Raw genomic sequence first — 26583 nt, 5'->3', positions numbered from 1 at the left:
ATGAGGATGAGCAATAACACTTACCTCAAAGGGTTGCTTTGACAATTGAATGAGCAAATGGATGTACTGCCCTTTAGCTCTCTGCCAGATAAGGGCCTGATATGTGCTACTAATAATAACAGGAAGAGTGGGAAAGTGTAAAATGCTGTTATTTCTGATAAGACTATGAGCAACGCAATTGAGTTCATTTAGGCAGGGAAATCTTGATAGACTGGAAAGTAGGACAAGGGTTTGAGGAAGTGGATCATGCAACAGCCAGAAGCTTCGATGTGGTCCCTTTCCTCCTGTTGCCCTGCTTCTCTTGTAAGAATTAAGCTTCTAGTAATTAAGAGCCTATTTCTTGCCAGGCCCTGGGCTAAGTGCAACACACACATGATCCAATTTAAACTTCACAAGCTTGCAAGGTTGGGGCTTAGAGTGATGGGTCAGATTTAACAACCAATGCCAGGGACCAGAAAGACTCACAGAGCTAAGCTGGGGTCCTGCAGTGCTAGAAAGATACAGATATTGGGGCTGGGTGCGTTGGCTCACGCCTGTAATCCCAGCACTTTGGGAGGCCGAGGCGGGTGGATCACGAGGTCAAGAGGCCGAGACCATCCTGGTCAACATGGTGAAACCCCATCTCTACTAAAAATACAAAAAATTAGCTGGGCATTGTGGCATGTGCCTATAATCCCAGCTACTCAGGAGGCTGAGGCAGGAGAATTGCCTGAACCCAGGAGGCGGAGGTTGCGGTGAGCCGAGATCATGCCGTTGCACTCCAGCCTGGGTAACAAGAGCCAAACTCCGTCTCAAAAAAAAAAAAAAAAAAAAAAAAAAAAGAAAAAGAAAAGAAAGAAAGATACAGATATTGACCCCTTACTTGCTGGATTGTGTGCAGGTAGGAGGGGGTTCCTAAAGGAGGATTCGAGTGGCCAGAGCATCTGTAGGTTCTAGGGGGATACAGGTTAGTGACTGCTTCCTGTCATTGATGCATTCCAGGATATCCCTCCTGGATATCAGTTATGACCATTTTTACTTTATTATAAAGATGAGAAAATAGGGGCTACGTGCGGCCACACAACTTGCAAGAAACAAAGGTATGATTTGAATCCAGTATGTTTTGGTTCCAATGTCAAAGTCATCTTTCTCTTCTAACGTATTTTCTTTGTACCACATCGTATATTTTTAGGTTTCTATACTTTTGCACTGAATACTTTTATTTCTCAAGGTGTTTCCATCTGATCCATATACCATCAGCTTTTGTACAGTCATCAACATTTACTGGTTAGGTCCACTTAGAAGATGCAGAAATTGAGGCACAGAGGGTTAAGCTGTGGCTATGACCCTTGGAGGTGGAGGCAGAGTCAGGGCTGGGAGCCAAGTCTGCGACTCTCAGTACCCCATAAGATGAGAGGCTAGTACCTTTCTTCGCTTGTTTTTTGGTGGTCTTGCGGCTTGTGTTGGAAACCCCTGGGATGGATTTTATTTCACTCTTGCTGACGGGGGGTGGGTGTAGGACCAGCTTTGGTGGCCTGGTGAGACACACAGGCAGCCCCGCTGCACTCATGAGGATCCCAGTGATTCCTGGAAGGGGCAGGGCATGGGTGAGGAAGGACTGGAGACTTAGCTCTCAACACTCCCCAAATTCCTCTTTCCCCATTAACCTACTCTCCTCCTTTCCAGCAGAAAGTTCTCAGAATTCCTGGATTCTCTGCCCTGTACTTTCCCCAGAAAGTTATTCATTCACTTATCTTCAATTGCATGCTTTGCTTTTAGCAGTCAGTTCTCTTCCAAACTCTTCATAGCCTTCCCATGCAATCCCTAAAATCACCATTTGCTTTCATTAATATCTGATTCTCTCCTTTTATTCCCCACAAATGCTCACGACCTGATTTCTCTACCTTAACCCAGAGCATCCTGGGGTTTCTCTTACCTGCCAAGGCAGGGTTGACAGGACTAGAGCCGTTCAGGTTCTTCACTGGGACCGTGGGGACCCTGTGGAAGGAAAGAGCAGATGCAATGTCATTTGACACATGGAACAAAATGGACTAGTATTTAATTCTAACACAATGCAGTAAGTGCTTAACACAGACAGCAGCAGGCAGGAGGTGGCATCTTCAAAACCTAAGTCAGACCATGTCACTTTGCCACCCAGAATTATGATTTATGATTATGATTATGATTATGATTCCTCAGTTCACTCAAAGTTAAAGTCCTAGCAAGGCCCACACAGCCTGGATCTGCCTACGCTGCCACGAACGTTCCCTTGTCCTCCTTGCCTCTTCTCATATCTTTCAGCTTTCTGTTCAGCTCTTGCTGCTCCTCCTACATGCCAGCTGCACTCCTGCCTCAGAGCCTTTGCATATGCTGTTCCCTGTACCCGAAATGCTCTTCCACCAGACAACTGCTTAGCTTCCTCCTACAACTCCTTCGGTCCTGGCTTCACTCAGACCTACCAGGTGAGGTTCCTGAGACCATCAGATTTAGTATTGCTACCCACCCCTCCATCCCATGCCAGGACTCCTGCTCTACTTAGGATTCTTTAAAAGAAATGGTTGCTTATTTTGTCCCCTTCTAGAATCTAGGCTCTACAAAGGCAAATATCTTTCTCTGTTTTGTTCAGAGCCAGGCACTAGTAGGCATTCAATTGGTATTTATTGAAGAAATGAAAAAATAAAGAAGCAAGTTCAAATCAGGGTGTACAAAAGAGTCACCTAAGATGCTTTTAGAAGGACGGACTCCCAGATCTAGGCCAGAATCTCCACCTGCGGAGCACAAGAAGCTGCCTTTCCCAAAGCTCCTGAGAGGATGCAGATGTAGCAATCCCCAAATATTTGGAACCACTGCTGGAACAGCTGTCACTTCCCCTTTTCCCTGAGACATATATAAATATTAGGCAAAGCCTCCTCCACTTTCTGTCCTTCTCCCCAGAAACTCCAGCCAGGCTGGAGAGGAGATAGCACAGCTGCTTGGGAAAGGCATGGCCCTCCCACAGCGCTGACTCGGAAAATATGGGACACATGGGGCTGGGTCTTGCACCATCCCCTCTGCCACCCACGCTCCTGCAGCTGGGCTTGGAGAGGCTAGCCCGGTCACAGATGACTCCAGGACGGAGACAGCCTGCAAAGCCAACAGCTGTGCTATGGGGGTAGGTTGGTGCTGGGAAAGCAAGGGGAAGAAAAAAAGAATATTTATTGATTTATCCATCCAGAAAGTGTTTATTGAGCCCTATTGTGTGTTGATCGCTATTCCTGATGTTGGGGGTCAGCAGTGAACACATAGCTCATGGCACTTCTTTACCCACATTATAATTGCCAACATGCACAGAGCTCACTTCTTCCCAAGAGTGGCTCCAACTGGTCTCAATATATAAACCTGTCTAATACTTCCAAAGTCCCGTGCAAGAGGTATACGTATTAACTCCATTTTAAAGACAACTACATTGAGGCACAGAGAGGTTAAGGAAACCTGGTAAGATCACACAGCTAAGCCAGAAAATCTGGCACCAGAGCCCATTTACTATGGCGCGCTCGTGTGTTTATGTAATCCTTGTACATCCCACGCTGCAGACGCAGACCAGAAACTTGGAGAGTGTCATGAAGAAACCCACCACTAGGAATGGGGAAGCTGCAACGGGACCTCCACGCCAGCAGTGGGGTCTGTCTCTGCCTCTCATGCCTGTAAGGGACGTGCTTCCCCAGCTCCAAGCTACGTTGAGCCTGCCTGGGCCTCTGTGCCTTCCCAGTGATGACGACATGTGCACCAATGCTGGGACATGGATGTGAAAGAACAGATGTGGGAATGGGAATGTTTGTGTCTCACTGGGCCGCCCAAAGCCACTTTTCTTTGAAATCGTCCCCAGGAAAAATCAAACCAGGATGGGAGGATGGAGGCGAAAGCCGAATATAAAACAACGGCCAGTGGGCCAAGCAAAGAAGAATGGACTTGACTCTGGACTCTGTGACCTGCTCCCCAGGGCCAGGCATGGTAGGGTGGACGGGGAGTCAGAAAAATCAGGTTCAAGTCCCATGAGGTTCTTGGGTTAGAAGATGCCAGAGAAACTGGTTGACAATTTCTCACCTTAATAAGTACACCTCTTACACAGGACGCTGGAAGGATTAGACAGGTTTATAGGCTGTGAGCATTTGGAGCCATTCTTGGGAGCAGGTGAGCTCTGTACATGCTGGCAATTATAATGTGTGGGTGAAGAAGGGCCATGAGCTGTGTGATCACTGCCGACCCCCGGCATCGGGAATAGCAGACAACACAAAGGTGAACACCCAAGTCCTGAGTCCCCCCCACTTACTGCAGATTCTCCTCACCCAGCTCTTTCTGGAAAGGCCTGGGGAGACTTGGCTTCCTGTGTCCTGCTCCCAGCTCCCCAGCAGGGGGCGGCACACAGGGCCAGCCCTGCACCTGCCTTCTCCTTCACCATCTACAGACCCCCCCACTCTAGCTGATAAGTAGCTGTGATCTGGGTGACAAAAGCTACCTTTGTTCCCATAAACTGGACTGGCAGGTTTCACACCCAATCTGGTCAACCAGGAAATAATCCAATCCTCAGAAAACCACACATCTCAGGCAGCTCAAGAACTCTGGGGCAAGGTCTGGAGAGAGGGAGGGAAGGGCTTGCATGTGGACCTGGGACACACAGAAGACTGTTGGGCCAACAGGTGGGAGAGATGCCATGTCCCTGCCACTTGAGGAGAGGAATGACATGGTGGGTGGGCTTGTCACTGGGCTCTGGGAAGGAGGGGCCTGGGGAGAAGGGGGATACTTGCTTGTGAAATCCAGAACGGTGTAATGGAAGGGGCTCTGCCCTGGTGTCAGGGAGTCTCTGTTTTAGCCCCGTTCAGCACGGACCTGCTTTGCCTTTGGGAGAGCCACAAAGCCTTTCTGTGTTTTGTTGACCATGTCTGAGTTACCACAGCTGTGAACAGGGCATCCTAAATGTGTGCCCTACGGGGTCCCTATGAGGATTTAGGAACTAGGTCAAATAACTGTGCAAACAGTTGAGCCCTGTGCAAGTTGGGGTGATTGTTTCTGCTTTTATCTCCCAAGTATAAAAGGGGCATTGGGCTGAATAAAGACTTTTTCTGCTCTAATATTCCAATTTTCTGATTCTTGAGCTCATGGGTATCCAGGTATAAAGTTGAGTGCTGGGCAGTATGTGAGACTGTTGAGTTGGCTACACCTGACCACACCTCCCCCACTATTACTGGTTAAAGTGGAAACCTTGGAGAACAGCCCATGAAGTTCCAGCTGGTCACGCTCTGCTGGGGCTCCAGCTACAAAAGCCTGAGCTCTCCTAGAAAACAGCAACCCAATGGCAGGCATGCATCTCACATCCTTCTGGCAATTCCATCAGCCAAAATGTCTGTCCTAACCACATCTTGGCCAATCAGAAGACACCCTGTGCCCCCATTCAGTTGGGCTGTTCCTCGTTACGGAGGGTCTGAGTTTTTTTTCTGTTGCTGAAACATAAAACTAAGACAAAAGAAGAGAGCTGGCAAGGCGGCAGAGGAAGGGGGTTGCGGGGAGGGAGGATATCTCTGTAGGCACCATGACGAGAAGCAGTGTTTTTCTCGGAGTTATGCACCAGCCCAGGAATCCTCCAGAAGGACAAGGGTCTCGTCTCTACGGCAACTGAGGCCTAGCTGGAGACAGAGAATCCTCAACTCTAGAGGAGGGGGCTACCGGGTGATGCTCGCCTCCACTGCGCAAACCCCTTCTTGCTTCCCTTCAGAAACCCCCTGCTTCTGTCTCTGAATAATTCACAGGATCTTTTGTTCCTGCCCCCAAACCTTTCTCTTCATCCCACTCCTCCCGCCTCCCTGGTCTTCCTTTTTCCGTGGGAAAGTTGCTGGAAGAGGTCATAGGCAGACAGAGGAGGGGGAAGGGGCCCTGAACGACAGAAGGTCGATGGCAATGCCAGACAAAGGGAATAAACACGCTAATTAAATGGCCAAGAAAGGCTGGAGGAGAAGATGGGAATGGGGGTGAGGGAGGTGGGAAGAGGTGAAAAGCAAAGGGCTGGTAGATCGAGAGGGGCAGGCAGGGGCCTCCTTCATCAGGAAAACAGAGTCGAGGGAAAAAAAAACGACTTGTTTCTGTAGCCCTTTTGAAACTGGACTGCCTGGACCTCCATACATTCTCTAGCCCCAGTTCTATGAACAGGCAGAGGAAATAAAGAAGAGAGAGAAAGCTGCTCATCGAGATTCAAAGCCACCTGGGTGCCTCTCCCTCAGTGATGGCATGAAGTCACTTGGCATTTGTGAAGGGCACCAGAGACAAGGTGGGATGTCAGACCCTGCTCAGCTTTGACTTCAACTCCATGGATACCTGTTAACAATGATAACAGCAATCACAATGACAGCAGCCAATACTGACTGTACTCATTATGTGTCAAGCATTGTGCTAAGTCTATACACTTAATATGTCATTTGATCCTTACGACAACCAAAAAAGGAAGTTACTATTACTATCCATCTTACAGATGAGGAAACTGAAGACAGGATGCAAATCTTTCCCCAAGGGACACAGCAAGGCACTTGGGTTCAAGCCCCAGACAGTCCTAACTTCTGCAGGGTGCGCTCTTATTCAGCAAAGGAGCCTTCCTCCTCCATGCCAGTGATCACCCTGGAACTCAGTTAGGCACCCCCAGGACAGTTCTCTGTGACAGTGAGGAGAAGTTAAGCAGTGGCAAGGCTTAGCTATTTGTGGTAGCAAAGGTTGCAGCCACCATATGGATCTGGGTCACTTTGATTTTATGATCAGGAAGATCCAGAACATAAAAAGCAATACAAACAGGACGTACAGCATCACCAGGTTGTCACAGGAATAACTGAGACAATGTATGGAAAGGACCTGGCAAATAATAAGTCACCACTGAAAACAGGCCGGTATTCCAACATGGAGTCACCTCTCCAGCTTCCAGAGAGACTAGAGGAAAGAAACTAACTCTTGTTTTCCATCTACTAATGGTTAAGCCTTGCCGCGGCTAAGTCATTTCATGACTTCCCCCAGAAGTATTCCCCGCTCCCAAATACTTCTGCCGTCTCAGGGGAAATCTCACGAGTCTCATCAGCATTTTGCTTTTTACAAACTGACTTTGCATACAATGAGGAACTGGGCTTTAGCCAAAAGAACAGTGAATCAGGAGACCAAAACCTGGGTTCCAATCCCCACTGCATAACACAGCTCTGTGTTCCTCCTGGGGAAATCAATTCTGAGCTGAATGTCTGTGCTTAACACTTAGATCACAGGGTAAGGGAATGCACTGCAAAGGGGCCGGCTCCCTGAGTGGAGATGTTCACGATGACTCCATGGAGTAGGTAAGGCCACTGGATCTTGCAGAGATTCTCTGGCTCACCCCAGTGACAGAGGTAGGAGTGGGGGCTGGGCCTCTGGACTTTCAACTGGGCACTCCTCCCACTCTGTGGTGTACCCTTCTTCAACCCTCCTCCCAGTGTCAAACCTCTGTGTACAGGGACCCAGCTGAGTATCGAAACCACCTTCTTAGAGCAGCCCGGACTTTCAGACTTAAGCACCCAATGCAATCGAAAACCATCCTGATCATCTGGGCTCAGAGGCCACAGGCAGAGCCAGGCCTCTCTGGAGACAGAAAGGGAAGATTGGATGGCTGTGAGATGCTAAGAAAGTAGGGGCTGGCATGCAAATGTTGCAGCCCCCACATGGATCTGGATTACTTCGATTTTATGATCAGGAAGATTCAGAACATAAAAAGCAATGCAAACAGGACGTACAGCATCACCAGATTGTCACAGGAATAACTGAGACAATATATGGAAGGGACCTGGCAAATAATAAGTCACCACTGAAACAGGCCGGTATTCCAACCTAGAGTCACCTCTCCAGCTTCCAGAGAGACTAGAGGAAAGAAACTAACTCTCGTTTTGCACCTACTGAATGTTGGGCATTGTGCCAGGTACTTGGTGGAAGAGGAGCACAGCAGAATCAGAATCTGGGGTCTAGCGTCAGATATCCTGAAGTTTGAATCCCACTTTCTGTCAATGATTAGCTATGTACCCTTAAGCGAACATCTCCTTTCTTCAGCTGTAAATGGGATAATGCCTACTTGCCTACTTCATAGAGTTTTTGTAAAAATAAAATGAGACAATAAAGCCCCAAACTACAATATAGTGGGAGTTCAATCAATGTTGCATATTACTACTTAGTAGGCAGAATCTCTTTTTTTTTTTTTTTTTTTTAGGACAGTGTCTCATTCTGTCACCCAAGCTGAAGTGTAGTGGTACGATCATAGCTCACTGCAGCCTTGACCTCCTGGGCTCATGCAGTCCTCCAGCCTCAGCCTCCCAAAGTGCTAGTTTTACAGGAGTGAGCCACCATGCATGACCACAATCTTCTTTAAGCCTTACAGCTCCCCCCAACAGGAGTAATACTGCCAGCATTTACAGATGACCAAGTTAGGACTCTGTAATGTTAGGAATCTGGTCCTAAATCATATGGCTAGTAAGAGGCAGTCTCAACCAGAGTCCAGATCAGAGCCTTAGGATCTAACCCTCCCTTGTCTACCACCCCATGTTGCCTTCACCTGCAGCCAGGGGTCAGTGCAAGATGAGGAGAAGCTTAAGTCTTGGTAGCCCCTCCTTCTTCTGATCCAGAAGATTTGCTGTGGCCTATCTCTGCAGTGAGTAAATGCCTGAGGCAGCTGTGGAAGCACCTACCCAGAGGCGATCAGCACCCGGGACTGGGCAATGGCCAGTCGCTGCAGGTTGGTACGATTCAAGGTGGCCAGGGCCACTCTTCCGGTCTTGCTGTTGGGTCCTGGGGGGCTGGCAGGAGAGCCCGAAGTTGTCCCACTGGGCATGCTGGAGGCCTGTCTCCGGATCATCTGCGACGGGGCGGTCTTCATCGGGCCTTGAATGGTGTCTGTGCTGTACAGTGGCTTGGCCCCAGGGCCTGGTGGTGGGGGCAGCTTGACCACTCCAGGAGGGGCCGTGTTCTTGCGGGTAACTGGGGGCTGCAGGGGTCCAGTGCTGCCATTGACCACGGCTGCTTTAACACTCATCACCAAGACACACTGGGGACAGGAGCAGGGTGGGGTGGGGGGCGAGGTGGCTGGCCCAGGGTTGACTGGCCAGGACTGAGCCTTAGGCAAGGTCCCTGTCACCATGGGGTAGATGAGGTCAAGGCGCCGGCGAACTCGGCGTTGGCGCTGGGTCTGACGGTTGATCTGGCCCATGGTGTTGAAGTCAATGACGTAGCTAAAGCCGATGGAAGTGAGGTCGATCCAGGGGTGCTGCTTCTCATAGGCATGCTGGATGGTGATGCCCACTTCCATGTCGTAGGGCGTCCAGGAGCCATTGTCGTTCTCCCACTCCCACACCACGCCCTTCCCAGGGGCCGAGGAGGGGTCGTAGTAGTTGCGGCGAACTGGGCGGAGAGTTCCTGCCAGGGTGGGATAGAGGAGAGGTCAGGGTCAGCATGCAATGATACTGAATGGCATGACATAAGCAAGTCACATGTGTACTGGGCATGACACTACCTGAAGTGCCAGCTTTGAATGAAACTCATTTCTCCCTTTAAGATGTCTACAGTCCAACCTCAGTAGAAGCAGATGAGTTACAACTTGAAGGATATGGGTGGCAGTGCAGGCTAGCAGAAGGACTCCCTCCTGGTTTGTAGTCAGAAAACCTCGGTTTGCAGCCAAACTCATTCCATTTACTAGCTGACATAGAACCTCTAAGCCTCCTTTTCCCTCCTGGGAAATAGGATAACTCCTTCCTAGAGTTTTTGTACAAATTAAGTATAGCTCACTTGTTAATTCAACGAATATGTATTTGTACATGCCACGTTCTGCATTTCACGTGAACTCTATAAATGCACTAAGGCATGTAAAGCCCTTGTCACACAGTGGTGCTCATAATGATCATATTCCTTCTCTTGTCCCTCTAAATGCTCTTGCACCAAGAGTCATGAAGAAAAGAATACAAGGCTGTGGAAACCTAGAGGACTAAGGGAAGATTCTTTCTCCGTGTGGGAAGGCTGCCCAGAGGCGGGTGTGAGGAAGCTGGGTCTCTATACATTTATAAATGCTGTCAAAAAAAAAAAAAAAGGTGTGTTACTATGAGAAGAAGGGAAATCAGGTTAGAACTCTCTCATGTTTCCCAGGATTAAATCTTCTATCAGCAGCAAATGTAACATTCTTATGGTCATGAGAATCATTTTATATTTATCTGATGCCTTTCTTTCAAGAAGCTCAAACCCTCCTAAGGATAGGATTGCCTTAGTTTTGACAGTCTCACTTTGGGGCCGGGAAGAGGTCATGGTTATTACAGGGTAATGGTACAACAGATATGAACTGGTAGGACTGCAAGGGAACTGAGCCTCTAACTGTTGCCTCTTTCTCCTTTTCTCAAAACCTGAATCCGGATCCATCCTCAACCAGGGCTCATTTCATGGTATCAACATCAAGGCTACAGATGCCTGGCTCAGGGCAGGGTGGGGAGGCTGGGGAGGGCCCCTGGAATGCTGGAATCTCTGCATCTGTCAGCTTAAGCTCTATCCATCAAAGTGGTGAGAAAAGACTCCCTTCACCGGCCTCTGACCCACCCCTCCTCCAACCCAGAGGGGGACACCAAGGCTGGGGACAGAATCCCATTCAAGGGGGGAAGAAAAGAAACAATGGCTATTCAGGCCTTTGCCAGGGTCATAACCCGCCCCCCACCCCATCTCCAAGCCCCTTAATGACCCAAAACATCAACATTCAGAGGCACAACGGAGAAGCAGAACAATCCCCTATTCATCATCAGGGCCTCTGCTGGGGGACATGGAGGTATCAGAATGGGGGGGGGCAGGAGAAGGGGAGGCGATAGTTCCCTGGTTGGCCTCCATTTCCTTCCTAAGTGCCCAGCTTGCTGGGGAACAAAGAATGTGGGCTTTGGGGCCAACAGAGGTGGTTCTGTGCTTTTCAGCTGTGCGAGCAAGCCTCAGTTTCCTCCTCTGTTTGGGTCCTGGGTAGAGACTTCAGAGGGTGGATTTGAGGATTAAATGAACATAAAACTCAAAAATAGCACCTGTCACCATGGCAAGAGCTCAATGAAAATTGGTGATTATTATTGTAATTTATTTTCTATTATATGTCTAAGAAGGATCGAGAAGCCATGGAAAGGTTTAGTTCAGGGGATGTGTGTGTGTGTTGGGGTGTGTGTATGTAGGATGCTAAGGGGTGTTAAGAAAAGAGAGAGAGAGAGAAAGTTTCTATATAACTGACACAAGATTTTCTTCTCAGTCACTTTGCAAGCCAGGGACCTTTGGCCAGCGACACCCTGCCTGGGCCTCACTCAACCAAACTACCTGCTGCAGGAGACGGCCCGCCCACTCGGCCCACCTGGGCCAAGTGTGGCTGCACACCAGTTCCTAAGTTCTTGTCCCATACCCAAGAAGAATGAGGATACATTAACAATCAAAGAACGAGCCAGGTGGGGAGTTTTACTGAGTGATGGAACAGCTTTCAGCAGAGAGGGGACCCAGAGGTGGTCCCCCTATACAAAGTTGGGAAAGTCTCTGCAATGTGGCTGAGTCCGGGGCCTTCCTAGCCTCAGAATAGGGGAGGGGCAGGCTGTAGGTTGTACTGGAAAAGGCAACATTTGAGTGGTTAAAAGGCATTATTCAGAAAGAATCAATTGGGAAAGGGTGGGGAAACAGGAACAGAAGTTCTCACTCTGGGTTGTGGGTTTCATCCCAGACCAGCAGTCCAGTCTTCAAGCCTTCAGGCTGGTATGGGCTTGAAGGTGGGGTTTCCCTGGGGACCTGCCCCTATCTTCCCAAGCATTTGGCTGCCTTCTCCTGCTCTCATAACTGGTATTTGTACAATATTTATTACTTACAAAGCACCTCACATGTCCCGTGTAATTTCATAGCAATCCTAGAAATATCTTTCACAAATGAGGAAATTAAGTATAGAGAGTTTAAATGGCACTATTTTATATTCTCTCCAGGGTGGCAGGGACAGTGCACTTAACTCCCTCACAGATGTGTCTAAAATATATATGTATAAGTATATATGTGTGTGTGTATATATATATATATATATATATATATATATATATATATTTAGGTGCATCTGAGAGGGAGATATATATATATATATTACACAATAGTGTTATCAGTCCTGGAGATGCCTGAGAGTGGTCCCAGAACTTCTGGAAACTATACTATAGGTCTATAATATAACTTTCCAGGTGTATCTTCCTCAGTCTCTGTGTTTTCTTCTATTCCTGCCAAACGGAGGTCCCCTTTATCCTCACACATTCCCTCAGAGTTCCCTGGCTCCCTCCCCCACAATTCGCTACATCCCTTCTACTGAAATGGCCTTCTTTGTCATTTTTACCTGTTGAACTTCTCAGGTCTTACTCCATTTTCCATCCATTTCTTAAAACGTTCTCGCAGCCAAGGCCCCACCCTCAGGAAGCCTGAGGTGTGTGGCTTGACTACGCTGATGTGCACTGATGTTTCAGCAACACTTTTTATACCATCCTGCATTAAGTGGGGGCAGACATGCTGCTGTGGAGCTCTTTGCATTCTTAGTGCCCAATGCCTGGAAGTTGCAAGGGCTCCAGCAACTGTGCTGTGACTGAAGATTTCTGGCTACTTTAATATTTAATCATTTATCATGTATCACTGAGAACCCATTAACTGCTATGTGGAATGCAGATTCAAGCATTCCTCAAGTAGCTTTTAGTCTAAAACAGGGTTAGAAGACAAGTGTGCAAATGACTCTTTATGAGGCAGAATACATTACAAAGAGGATGCCAACAAAATGCATGTTGGCAGGAAAATTGACCACGTCTCCCCCTGCATAAATCCCTTCCATGACTTCCCCTTAGGTTGAAATCTAAACGCCCCTGACCCACCAACATACGTGGCCCCCTCAAAGCCTAATTCTGCCCACATTTCAGCTACACTGGCATTCAATCTCTGCCCATTGCCAGGCTTCTCTGATTCTGGACCTCTTCACAATGCTGCTTCCTCCCTAAAACTCTCTGACATCTTTTTCACAGCTCTTCCTAGAGGAAGGGCTCATTTCTTCAAGGAACCCTGCCTAGGCAGACCTGGCCAGGTTAAATTCTTGGTCCTTAAAAAAAATTTTTAATAGCACTCATCTCAATGTGCAGTTACATATGTATTTGTGTGGCTAATTTGATGAATATCTGTCCCTTTCAGTAGACTCCTGATCCCATGAGAGTGGGCATTAAGGTGTGTGCTCACTGCTGTATTCTCCATACCAGCATGTGCTAGGCACTGAAAAATATTGATTGAATAAATGAAGTAACGATGGTTTGTTTGCAAAGCATTTCAAGGTGTGGAGAACATTTTAAGAAATGAATAACAAACGGCATGGACTCGAATAATAAAGAGAATTTTGACAGGTAGAAATGGCAAAGGACAGCGTTTTATAAGAAAGGACCTTAAGACTAGTTGGGGGGTGAAGGGTGTCAGAGAACTCTAAAGGAATGTGTGAGGACAGAAGTGACCTCTGTTTAGCAGATTGGAGGGAAATATAAGGCATAGGAGAAGACAATCCTGGAAAGGTATGTTAGAGCCAGGGAGGGCCTGGAAGTTCTGAAATGCCAGGCCATGATAGATTTAATTTGTAATCAATGAAGAGCTAGTAAAGTTCGTTAAGAAAAGAGACAAGACCAGAGCTACTCTGTCCCTTAGTTCCAGGTGAGTGGAAAGGTGTTGACAGGGAAAATGAAAAGAAGGTGACAAACTGGAGAGACCCTACAGAGAAAACCATGGCTAAGACTTGACCATGAGGAGCTGAATGATTTCCAAGTGAGGTTTGAGGATTGCCTCCTTGAGAATCTCCTGGGGTATGAATTGAGTCATCAATGCCCTTGAGACCTATGGGCCAGCATTTCCAGGGCCTGGGCACGGGAATCTGCATGTGAATGACCACCTTGAGTGGTGCACAGGAACACTCAAATTTCAGCGGTTGGGCTGCAGGATCTATATGCCTGTACATATTAGGTGCCCAAGTAAGACTCAAAATGACAGAATGAGTCAAAGAATCCTGGGTTTAGACCCTGGGAACATGGTAAAATGGGTCAGAGGGATGTCAAGAGGCAGAGCTAGTTTTAGAGGGGATGTTGTTGAGTCCAACCCTAGAGGACAGTCAGAGAGAAAATACAGATCTCAGAACCAAAGTGCTGAGACAACACGGTGGGATTTTATTCTCTGATTATTTTTAAAGACCACTCCATTTTGGATGTGCTACATCTCAGCTTGACTAGAATCAGGATTATAAACCAGATAATCTGTGAAGTAACCCGAGGAAATGAACTCCAGTAGGATAGGGACTGAGGATATTCATAATTTAAGGATGAAGAAGGAGAAAGAAAATCAGTTTTTTCCAGATTTTCCACCTGCCTCACAAAGCACCCAAAATCTTTCAGCTTCTGGGAAGTGGAAGGCAATGCCTTCCAGGCATGTACAGAGGTCTCTAGGGCATGTTACATACATCTATGTAAGTGACTCACTGCTGTTAGAGCATGTACTGTGTCCAAGATATCCCAGGCCACTCTTACCAGCATCCCCCACGCCCACCAGAATATTTCACGAGGACAAAGAAACATTTGGATGCTCTATTATTGCTATATCCCACATGTCTGGAACAGTGCCTGCACTCAATGGTTGCTCCATCAGTATTCACTGAATGAAGAAATAGGACATAGGCCACCTAATTCAGAATCTCAGCCCTGCCATCGACAGCTGTAAACCCTTGAGCAACTTAATCTCTTTCAACTTGTTGCCTTACAAAATGGGGATAATAATAGGTTCTTCATAAGACTGTTGTGAGGATTAAACAAGATAGTGTGTGCAATGTGCTTGGTGTGATGCAGAAGCATGGCGCATCCTGTGCATGGTAAGTATCACGCGGTCACTGTGATGCCTGCCTCTTCCACTCCTTTGCCAACATAGGGTAGAGGGTGTTGCAGGGGGCTAACACTCAGCTTCTGTCAAATCATTTATTTGTATTTATTTATTTATTTTTTGAGACAGAGTGTCGCTCTATAGCCCAGGCTGGAGTGCAGTGGCATGATCTCGGCTCACTGCAACCTCTGCCTCTCGGTTCAAGTGATTCTCCTGTCTCAGCCTCCCAAGTAGCTGGGACTACAGGCGCACACCACTACACCTGGCTAATTTTTGTATTTTTAGTAGAGATGGGGTTCTGTTATGTTGCTCAGTTGACCTCAATCTCCTGATCTCATGACCCACCTGCCTCAGCCTCCCAAAGTGCTGGGATTACAGGCGTGAGTCACTGCGCCTGGCCTGTCACATCATTTAATTCAACTCACTCTCTTTCTCTCCCTCTGACGCTTCTCACCACTTTTAAGACATAAAGAAGGCAAAACTTGCACAGAAAAATCTGAGCTGGAAAGAACTCTCCCTCACCCTGTGCTTATCGGTATCATCACTGGCACGGGGGCCAGCCCATTCACCTGTTGATCTGCTTGACAGGAGGAAAGAATAAGAGGGAAAGGAGAAATCTTAAGGCTGCTCTTCATTCTACAGAAAAAAAAAAAAAATGAGGCCTGACCATTTAGGGACTTGCTCAAGGTCATGGAGTAAGCAGTGAGCCTGGAGTGAGAGCCACAGTTGTTTCTCCCCACTCTCAGCCTGGATCTTCCCCATCCTGCTACGGAAGCCCTGGAGATGGTAGGGTCAGGCAGTGTTGAAAGGTACAGGGGAAAGTGATGCTGCAGTAAAGCTCTTCAGTCACTGCCTTATAACAGAAAAAGGGCAACCCAGTCAGGGTAAATGATGGCAGGTGGAGAGGACCCCATCAAGGCTTTTGGAAGTGGCCGAGAGCAAGTCCCATCTATCTCACCCCACCTCTTCCCTTCTTCCAATTTCTCTAGCCCAAAGTGCCTAGAATAGACTGGCACAGAATGTAAATAAGCTCAGAACCCTAGGCAGTCTGGGGAAGGAGAAGGACCCAGGGCAAACAGAGGCGGGCAGATGGGTGTCTGCAACCTCCCAGCCATCTCCCTGGAGACAGGCTGGATGAGGTCAGGAGCCCAGGCCAGTGGAGAGACTGAGGACTCTAAGCAGCCAGCAAGCAACTTCTAAAAAGACAAAGCTCTCATGTCAGGAAATGTCCCCATAGAGAGGAGGCAACAAAAAAGGAGAGGAATCGCCTCTGGGCAGGGGACTTCCAGCTCTCTTTTGTTTATGGGGATGTTTCTGGTTCCCAGCTTTGAATTATGGCTTAAGGATGGTGGGTAATTTAATTAAACATTGCAAGGGCTTGGCTGAGGTTGCCTGGGAGCCACTGGTTGAAAGTTCCTACCCTGTCACGGCCTCATCAATGAGACTGAGAGAAACTATGTGTGCGTTGGTGGAGAAGGGAGAGGAGGGGGCTCAGAGCTCAGAAACCCAGAGATTCTTCTATTCTACTTTGACAAGCGCCTGGACAGACCCAGCTTTTCTGGGAATGCAGCCCAGTGCCTGCAGCACCCAGCACAGGGCCTGGCGCACAGGACAGAGGTACTCAGGATGGCTGACCGACTGACGGACTGTAGCAATGAGTGGATGAAACCAAAGCAGTCTGATGTAAAACACACCCTCAGGCAGCCTTTAAAATGATCCAGGGCAAGTTCTCTGCGGTTTGAAGTCCAGGGAGTGCCATCCTCTCACTAAATTGCTCACCATCAGGAGGTATTCAACCTGTCCTCAGGTGAGAGTGAGGAGACCTGGGACACGTGGCTTCTTTTCTTCTGCCCAGTTTTCTCTATAACTTCACTTTGGTAGAAAGGGTCATGAATCTTTGTAGATACCTTGCCCATCCTAAGTACCCCCAAACACAGATTCCACCTTTGCTCTTCCCAAATATGGGAAAGGGGCTGAGACTTTTCTACCACAAGGGTGGTTCTCCAAATGCTGAAGAGATTTAGTCTGACATAGAAAAGCTAACACCTACTTTTTTTTTTTTTTTTTTTTTTTTTGAGCAGGACTGGAATCCCCTGGCAGATGCTTTAACTGCTGGTCTCTCTCTCTGGTCCCACCTCCATGGCTCAGCTCCCCACAACACATATCCCTCTGCTAACCTGCTGCCTCCACCCTCACCTCCACAACCTCTACTCAAGTTGCACAATGACATTCTCTCCCTCCCCCTCAGCCACACTTAATCCTCTTTCTCAATCTCCTCACATTCCTCTCTATTCTCTCCTCCTCCCAGTCTCTCCCAGCTCCACCTCTTTCCCTTCCCTATACGGTTTAAGTCCCTGCAAATTCAAACACTTCCAGAAATCCTGTCCCCAGAAAGCTCTCCTCAATTAGCCAGTGTCTGCAGAGTCCTTGGCAAAGGGGTTGATGGGAATTATGACTAAAGATGGGGACATGAGGGTGGAAAGATACCCCTTTCCCATGACAATCCTAATTAGCACACAGGATGTGGGGGCTTTCCAAGGAAGCGGAGAAACCCTGCTCAAACAGCTGTTTGCTGGGGAGGGCCTCTCCCAGTCATCTTCTCTACTTCCTCCCCAGCACACCGGCCTCTCCAGGCTCCTCGGTTACACTCTAGGGAAAGCCCAGCCAGAATTCCAGAAACAATGGCCCCCTTCCCACCTGTCACTGAAGGAGACAGAAACTCTTCCCATTCATCAGTTAAGCAAGGACCGAGCAAAGAGGGGCAGTTCCGCCGTCCTACTCCCTACGGCAGCCCCCACCCCCGCCCCCTATGGCCCCATCCTGCAGGCTCCCTTCCCGGCTCTGACCTGGAAAGGCAGGTCAGCTGGGAAGCGGGGTTGTGCTGGCTACAGTGGCAACTTGATTCTCAGGAAAAGACGGGAGCTTGGCGCTCCGAGAGGCCAAGGGTTCCTTACTGGCTATGGTTTCAAGAGGAAGCCTTGGGGACAGCTTCTTCTTAGGAATCTGCCTCCTCCTCCTCAGCAGACAAAGGGAGCAGCTTCCCTGACGGGCATTCCGAAGCCCCAAGCCTCCCTCTAGTCTCTCAATCTGCTCCGGCCTGTTGCTTCCGCGCTTGGAGCGTGTAGCAGAGGCATTCGCCAAAGCCACGGCGTCCAGGGTCCCCCAGCTCCAGTCTCTCCTTCCAGGGAGCCCGGCGCTTCCCTTACCCAACTGTAGCGACAGCCTCCGGGGAATCCCTTCTTCCTCCCCCAGTTCCCACACCGAGGACCCAGCTCTTGGGAGGAATCCCACACCGGAGACCCTGAGGTAGTGAGATCAGGGGTGAGGGGACATGTGGCAAGCCCCAGCGTGCCTGGGTCAGGTCAGCCACGGTGCTGGCAGCCCGGGGATGAGGGCAGGAAGCCTTTTCGAGGGGCTGGGATTGCCTGTAGGCTGGGGGCGGCCCTAGAATTTCTACACGGGAAGACTAAGGGCCACCAAGTGCCGAAAAGTAGGGGCGCGAAAGAGGTTGGGGAGTGGATTCTTAGCGAGTAGGTTGAAGGTGGAACACTGATACTACTTGCAGACGTTTGGGGGGAGGGAGGATCCTGCGAGGATCCAGGGGAGTGACAGACGCGCCTCTCACCACCACCTCTCGGCGACACTTCTGCACGGAGGCGCCGACTAGGTGGCCAAGGTGGGTTCTCAGGGCGGGAGGTACCTTGGCAGGTTGGGGAGGTGGTGGGAGCGGGCGGGGCGGGGACGGGGCGGCCGGCTCACCCGTGTCTTGGCGGAACTGGTTCATGGACTGCAGGTCGATGATGTAGGGCGCGAGACGGCTGTCCACCTGGCCCAGCACCACGCTGCCCCCCGCGCGGGGGCCAGCGCGGACCACCGCCTCGATGTGGTGGCTCACGGCGGGGCTGTAGGGACGCCAGCGGCCGTGCTCGTTCAGCCATTCCCAGACCACCACGGCCGAGGCCAGGAGCATGGCGAGCCCGGGGCTGCGGCGCTGCGCGGCCCGCCTCCCGGGCCCCGAGCGCCAGACCTCCTCCGCTTCCTCCTGCGCCGCCGCCTCCGGGCCTCGACCGCGCCCCCTGCCCCGCGCCCCGCCGCCCCCGGCAGCCTCAGCTCCGGCCCATGGGCTCCTCCCCAGCCGTGCATCCACCGGGGCCGGGACACCGGGGCCGCCTGGCTCGGACCGCGCGCCGCCGCCGCCGCCGCCGCCGCCGGGGTCCGCCGCTGCTGCCGCTGCTCCGTGGGGTCGAGTCGCTTCATGCAAATGCCCGGCTCTCTGCAAACAGGCCCCCGCCTTGCAAAAGCCACCCGGCGGGCGCGCGGCCCGAGCCCCGGCGGCCGCGAGCTGGGGCTGACGGCGAGGCGAGGACCCAGCCCTAGCACCAGTTGCGCCTCGGGCTCTGCAGACGCCGGGGTGGGATCTCGCCGCACGGCCGCGCTCCGAATGGCACGCTCTGGTCCCCTCCCCTCTCTCCCTCCCTCCCCACCCCTTCGCCGCACGAATTGCAGTCGCCGCCGCTGGGAGAGCTCCCCCTCCCTGCGGCTCTGCTCAGTCCCTTCCAGAATGAACCTCCCCCTCCCAAGCGGGGCGCGAAGGCAAACTCGTGCCCGCGTGGGTTTCCCTGGTTGCTTGATGCGGAGGAGCGACCCGCCATGACACGGCCCTGGGACTGCCACTTCGCCCAGCTGCAACTGTGCAGCCTCCTTCCCCAAAATGTCATTCTCTATCTTTTTTTTTTTCTTAATGCAGCATGACCAGTGCCCGCAGCGCGAGCTGGAGACACGCATTGTCTCGGGCCTTGCGCACGCACTAGCACACTCACAGTCGCACACACACGCGCGCACACCCCACGTCTTCCTTGCCCGGGCTTCTATTACCTCATCCTCGCCCCAATCCTCCTCAGCTGTCCGTCAAGGAAACAGAAGCCACGCCCCTCTCCTGCCCAGGCGGGTGCCCTGGAGCTAACCTGCCCCCTGCTGGCCTAAAGCAACGTGTGCCGGCCAATGGCCACCCCAGTCTCTGATAATGAGATCCAGTCCAAAGGGATGCAAGAATTTGGCTAATGATGGATTTGTATTACCTATGTATAGAGCAAATGTGGTTTTTCTGGCCAGATTCAATGTACTAGAGTCAAGAAGACACATGCTAAATTAATTTAGTCTGGATCGTTTCTTTGACTAAAATTATGAAACACCAGGACAAACAGAAGCTGGACTTTATTTTGATCGTAAATAGTTAATATGGAAAATAAAATTAAATAGGTCGGTTCTGACTAAAAGGGAATACTGAAGTCAGTATTATACATTAATCTTGTCAAAGAACACAAATTTTGTTTTGTTGAGATTGCAAACCACATAAAACAACGAACTGAGTCTGTCAAGATCCAAGACATAGGATGTGGGAAAGTAAAAACAGATTATGTGTTAGAGAATGAGATTGAGAATCTTTTTGAAATAATCAATTTTTTCATAAATATCATATGACCTTTTTATGTTTTAGAACTTACTTCCCCCTACCCCTCCTTACAGCTGTTCTTTCTCCCATTGTTAGAATTTTCCATCCCTCTACCTTTATCCTTCTCCCAGCAGAGTTGTAAATACAAAGCAAAATTGTAAGATCTCTTTTTCTTCAGGCCTCTAAAAGCACCAGGCTCAAGGGACCTCTGAGGTTTGTTCTTTCAGGTCTCCTTGCACAGCTTGACCTCTGAAATGCCTAGTCAACCTCTCCCTTAATTGGGGACTGCTCCTAATCAACACAAACAACACCACTCATTAAAATGCTGAGTTTCGGAATTAGAAGAACAAAAAGAAATCGAGTTAAGGATACCTCAATTAAGTCCATCACAGGCCATTATTATTACCATTTTACAAATGACAGGACTTAAGGAATTTAAACTATTTGCCCTAGATTACATATCTAGTTAGAGAGGAAACCAGTATTCAAAATTCAGTTGGGCTGACTCAAAAGAAAATGCCTGTTCCATAACATGTCCTATGTGACATAGAGGTGGCACAATAACAGGCATGTAAAAGTGTCTCCGGGTGAAAAAAGGGAAGGGAGAAAATGAGGGTAGAATATTCTGAAAGAGAAACAAAAGTCAAATTGAAGAAAAGGTAATATAAAATTTTATTGGGCTACTTTTACTTCTAGTCATAAGAGTGGGGAGTATCAAAACTCAGGAAACTTTCTTATAGTCAGGGTAGGTATGAATCAAAAAGTGAAGAGCAATGCTTTAAGGGGATATTGGAAGTACAGGGAAAATATAGCACCTGACCAGCTAAGCCAGAAATTCCCAGGTGAAAAAAATCTAAACTAGATAAGAAAACTATTAGCAAATGTTAGATGAGCTGTTTGAAAGATGAATCAATAAAAGACAGAAGGTAACTGACTCCCACCTGCCTATAACCAGCCTAATTTTGTATCTGGTCTTCTTGTATCTTCCATGTTAAACACAACAGAGTATTACAGAAGAATAAAAATATCTTATGACATGTAAGGAGGTTTATATGTAGTCTGATTCATTTGCAAGAAGTGAAATACACACACACACATATACACACACAAAAGCAGTCTTAAAAAAGTTTGTGGAAAATGCATGTTATGAAAAAAGCTAGGCGTGTAGTTCAGATCTTGTTTTGAACCCACATAAACTCTTACCAACTTGTTATAGCCTGTCTGGACAGAATCTAGTTTGAGACAGTAAGATGAGTAAGACAATGCCCTAATTGAAGAGGATCAAGGATTAGCACAAAACAATAGCCAACACCGTAGATATCTCAACTGGTTCAGCTGGCACAATTTTAACCAAGAAACTAAAGTTGAACAAACTTTCCACTACTTGATAGGAGCCAAAACTCTTGCACCCAGTGGCTGCAGACAAGAGCAGACCTTTCAATAGAAATTTTAAATGAGTGGGATCAGGATCATTAAACATTTCTTTGAAGAATTGTAACAGGAGATGAAACAAGGCCTTACCAGTACAATCCTGAAGACAAGGAAGAACAAAATAAATGGTTGTCAAGAGACGGAAGTGGTCCAGACAAAGCAAAAAAGCAGAGAACCATGGCAACAGGTTTTTGGAGATGCTCAAGGCATTTTACTTACGGACTTTCTGGAGGACCAGAGAACAATAACATCTGCTTAATATGAGAATATTTTGAGAAAATTCGCAATAGCTTTAGGAGAAAATACCTGGGAAAGCTTCACCAGAGAGTCTTTCTCCAGGTAATGTCCCTGCTCATTCCTCTCTTGAAACAAAGACACTCTTGTGAGCATTTGGATGGAAAATCTTTAGGCGTCTGCTGTACAGTCCTGATTTGGCTCCTCTGACTTCTTTTTGTTTCCTGATCTTAAAAAATTTTTAAAGAGCACCTGTTTTTATATATTAAAGAAAGACTGCATCGATATGGTTAGGGTCCCAGGACACTCAGTTCTTTAGGAATGAACTTAATGACTTTATCATCACCTACAAAAGTATCTTGAGCTTAATGGTGCTTATGTTAGGATATGAAGTGTACATTTTTTATTTTGCCTTTTAATTTTATTTTTCACAAACTTTTGAAGTCCCCTCATGGTTTTTTTTGTTTGTTTTTGGTAGAATCTTGCTCTGTCGCCTGGCTGGGGTGTAGTGGCACAATCTGCAACCTCCGCCTCCTGGGTTCAAGCAATTCTTCCGCCTCAGCCTCCTGAGTAGCTGGGACCACAGGTGCATGCCAGTGCGCCCAGCTAATTTTTGTATTTTTAGTAGAGACAGAGTTCACCTTGTTAGCCAGGATGGTCTCAATCTCTTGACCTCATGATCTGCCTGCCTCGGCCTCCCAAAGTGCTGGGACTACAGACGTGAGCCACCACACCTGGCCCCCTCATGTTTTTGTGTGTGTACGACTTGACATTAGGAATCAATTATAGTTGTAAAATATCTTTATTTTAATAATCCATAATCATTTATGGTTTATCACACCTACAAAGATAACATCTAGTCTTTCATCATTAACTATGATATTAGCTATAGGAGTTTATTTTAGATGCTCTTTATCAAACTGAGGAAGTTTTATTCTATTCCTATTTTTCTGAGAGTCTTTTTTTTTACATGAACAGATATTGAGTTTTATTAAATGCTTTTTTGTTATCAATGATAGGATCATAAGTTTTTTCTCTTTAGACTGCTAATATGGTAGATTCCATTGATTGATTTTCAAAATATTGAATGAGATTTGCATTCCTGAAATAAACCCCACTTAGTCATAGTGTATAATTATTTTAAAATATTGCTATATTTTGTTAAAGGTTTTGGGGGCCTGGGCATGGTGATGCCTACCTGTAGTCCTACTTATTTGAGAGGTTAAGGGAAAAGGGTAACTTGAGCTCAAGATTTCAAAGTTACAGTGAGTTATGATGAGCCACCGCACTCCAGCCTGGGTGACAGGGGAAGATCCTGTCTAAAAAAGTTTTAAAAAATTGGGGGTGGTCTATCTTTACAAAGAATCTTGGTGTATAGTTTTATTTTTCTTTTTCTTTTGTTAAATTAATCTATCGTTAAATTAATCTAGCCTAAAGCTACCTCCTTATATACTTTAAGTTTGGCCTAGATGTTTTTCAATACATAGTGAACTATAATCTAACTGACAGTGGAAACAGACTAGCCTGCTTTTATAACAGGTATCTGAGTCTCAGCCAATCACAGAAGCAAAACCTCAACCACTCTCAGGCGGCCAACTGTTCCAATGGTATTCAAATAAGGCGAGTGTCCAGCTGTAGCCAAGGCAGCTATTTCTTTTTTCTTCTTCTTTTTTTAACCTTTTTAATTTTCAAAATACTTTTTTAAATTGCATTTTAAACTTAACACATAATTGTACATATTTATAGGGTACATAGGGATGTTTTGATACATATAATATACAGTGATCAGATCAGGGTAACTAGCATAATCCGTCTACCTCAAACATTTATCATTTCTTTGTGTTGAGAACACTCAACATCCTTCTAGCTATTTGAGTCTCTCCCTTATTGTGAACTACAGCCAAGGAAGCTGTTTCTATACCTCACTTCTGTTTTCTTTAAGCTGCTTTCCTTTCTCTGTTCATAAATTATCTTCAGCTAAGTGGCAGCGCTGGAGTGTCTCCAAATCGATTCTAGTGCTGGGGAGCTGCCTGATTCTTGAATTGTTCTTTGCTCTGTGAAATTCCATTGAATTAAATTTGTCTAAAGTTTGTCTTTTAATACGTTCTTTCATTTTGAGAAGGATGGTGTAGGAATAATAGTAGCTTTATAAAATGAATCGGGAAGTTTTCCACCCTCTTCTGTTTTCTGGAACAGACTGTATAGAATTGGTGTTAATTCTTCTTTAAGGGTTTGATAGAATTGTCCAGTAAAAGCATCTGGCCCTGGAGATTTCTTTTTCAGAAGATTTTAAATTACAAATTCAATTTGCTTAATAGTTACAGTACTATTCAAATTATCTGTGTTATATCAGATGAGTTGTGGTCATTTGTGTTTTTTAAGGACTTGGTCAATTTTATACAAGTTGTCAAATTTATGTGGGGAGTTGTTCATAATATGCACTTTTTATATTTCTGATATCTTTAAGGGCTGTCGTGATAACACTGCTTCATTCTTGCTCTTATTGGCAATTTGGTTTTCTCCCTCACCTCTCCCTTTCTGTTTCCCTACCTCCCAGCCAGTCTTTCTAAGCAGTATGTCAATTTTATTTTTTTTTTCCTTCCCAGATTGTTAGAAACAAGATGTCTTCCCTTTGGTGCTGCAAGGAAAAATTAGCATTTATACAAAAAGTTTTCTCAGCAAGGGAATTTTGCTTTCTGCAGAAAGGGTGCTGCCTGTCAGCAGTCTTGCCATGAGAGCACAATGAACAAAGAAAGGCAGAAATATTTATCTTTTTCATATTGGGTCTTTACTGCTGTGTTTTATTTCTGCTGGTTGGAGTTGGACTTCACAGTCTAAGCTAAAATTGATTGGCTAACAGCTTAAAACTTTCGTAAATAGGTAAAGGCAATGGGGAACAAAAGGAAAAGTGGAAGTTGCTTGCAAAAGGACTTAGAAAATTAATAATATTTCTAAATAAGGAAGGGGCATAGGCTGCAAGCTGGGACATGCCTGAGCATGTCTAGACAAACATCTTGGTTAAGGTACAAGGACATAGTATGTACTTTTTCATTTATATCTAATAGCTACTTAGGATAGAGCTTAACAAAGAGTTATTAGAAAACAAAACAAAACAAAACCAAGAAGTCTTTGGAGGAAGTTAGTATTTAAAATAAACTATTTTTTTTTTAACATTTATTATTTATTCTTACCAAGAAGAGATACTTTGAAGAGGAACTTTTTACTTTCCACAATTTCTTCCTCTTGATTTTATAGTTCTTCTTCAAACTTTTTTTAGCATGTCTTGGCTTAGTTGTTCTGCTTGAGTCTAAAAAAAAAGCTTCTCTGAATAAGGTGGAAGAAAGTTAAGGGAGGCTTTGTAAAAGCTGTTTTTATTAACTTTTGCACTAACTCTTGAATGCATGGTATAACATAACACTTAAGAAGAAGGAGCATACTTATTACTGTTGCTAAAGAGGTAAGAATTGAGACTATGGTTCTTTCTATTGAACTACTTTTCTAGCCAATTTGAAACAGCGTTATTAATTCTAAAAGTTTTAGCTAGTTCTTTACATAAAGTGTGGTTAACACCCCCCAGGGGCACTGAGAAAGGAGAACTGTGCAGACTCCAGGCACAGTTAGTACCTGAAATATAACTCACTGCTTACTGTATCTAGCTCATATATATATATATATATATATATATATATATATATATATATATAAAATCATATTTAGTCCCATATAATCTTTCTTATAATCATATAGCTATTGTAGTCGGAGCTGTAGTGATGCATTTAGTGCTGATTTATGTAATCAGTTTAGTGCTGATTTATATAATCCTTCCATATAACCATATAGTAGTTTGTAGTAGGAGGAATGCCTAGAGCAGTCACAGAACAGAAGCAGTACATGGGGAAATAGCTAGACCAGGACAAGAACCAAAGACCCAGGCAGTGGTGTCCCCGCCTGAAAAAGCACACGCTGTATGGCAGGCTTGGAGCAAGAGCCTCTCCTCCGGATAAAGGAGTTGTAGCACCTTGCATCCAGTTCCTGTGGAAAGTAGGCCTCAGGCCTGAGATCCTGGAAATAACTGAGGGAGAAGAACCCCTCTGGTGTGACCAGATACTGCGGCTGTACATCCTGTTAGTCTTTTCTTGCTTCTGTGCTACCTCAAATCATCCTCCCATAAATATCTTAAGAGAAGAGCACAAGTCTGTCAGCTCCCACTGCACTGGCCTTACAGTATCCTTCTATTAGAAATCCTTTGAAGTCTCCAGCCCCCAGATAAGAAGTGTTGCACATGACGTCTGTTGCACACAGCCCACCTCCTTGCCTCGGTGGCCTAATGGGGGTGGATCTCTTTTCTGTACATGACCCTCTACTACTGGGCACAGCATGGCCCCCTGCTGCACACGGCCCACCTCTCTGCCCAGGTGACATAATGGGGTGGTCCCCACGCTTGTGACTCACGTGATTATGTATGCCCTATTACTAAGCCAATAGATGATGACCTCACTCACAACCCTGCCCCCTGCTTGTACCTAATAAATACAGATGCTTCTGGGCAGGTGGGGCTCTCG

At 47.0% G+C, this 26583-nt stretch overlaps 1 protein-coding gene across 2 annotated transcripts in view; it reads right to left on the bottom strand.

Annotated features, from left to right (window-relative positions):
• DTX4 (deltex E3 ubiquitin ligase 4) overlaps nucleotides 1-25269 on the bottom strand; it is a 44473-nt gene extending 19204 nt beyond the window's left edge. Inside the window, exons 1-4 of one of the 2 annotated variants that reach the window (XM_074401519.1) lie at nucleotides 25213-25269; nucleotides 8691-9414; nucleotides 1916-1977; nucleotides 1405-1566 (exon numbers count right to left, since the gene is read on the bottom strand). In XM_074401519.1, coding sequence (XP_074257620.1) covers nucleotides 1405-1566; nucleotides 1916-1977; nucleotides 8691-9307 — 841 coding nt within the window. In that variant the 5' untranslated portion in view covers nucleotides 9308-9414; nucleotides 25213-25269. Of the gene's footprint in view, nucleotides 1-1404; nucleotides 1567-1915; nucleotides 1978-8690; nucleotides 9415-18663; nucleotides 19164-25212 lie in introns of those variants that run through there. The other variant, XM_003920454.4, reaches the window with a different exon arrangement.
• Between the last annotated feature and the right edge of the window lie 1314 nt (nucleotides 25270-26583).

The sequence above is a fragment of the Saimiri boliviensis genome, chromosome 6 (assembly GCF_048565385.1).
Source record: "Saimiri boliviensis isolate mSaiBol1 chromosome 6, mSaiBol1.pri, whole genome shotgun sequence".
NCBI lineage: Eukaryota > Metazoa > Chordata > Mammalia > Primates > Cebidae > Saimiri > Saimiri boliviensis.
This window is presented reverse-complemented; position numbering and strand designations above follow the sequence as displayed.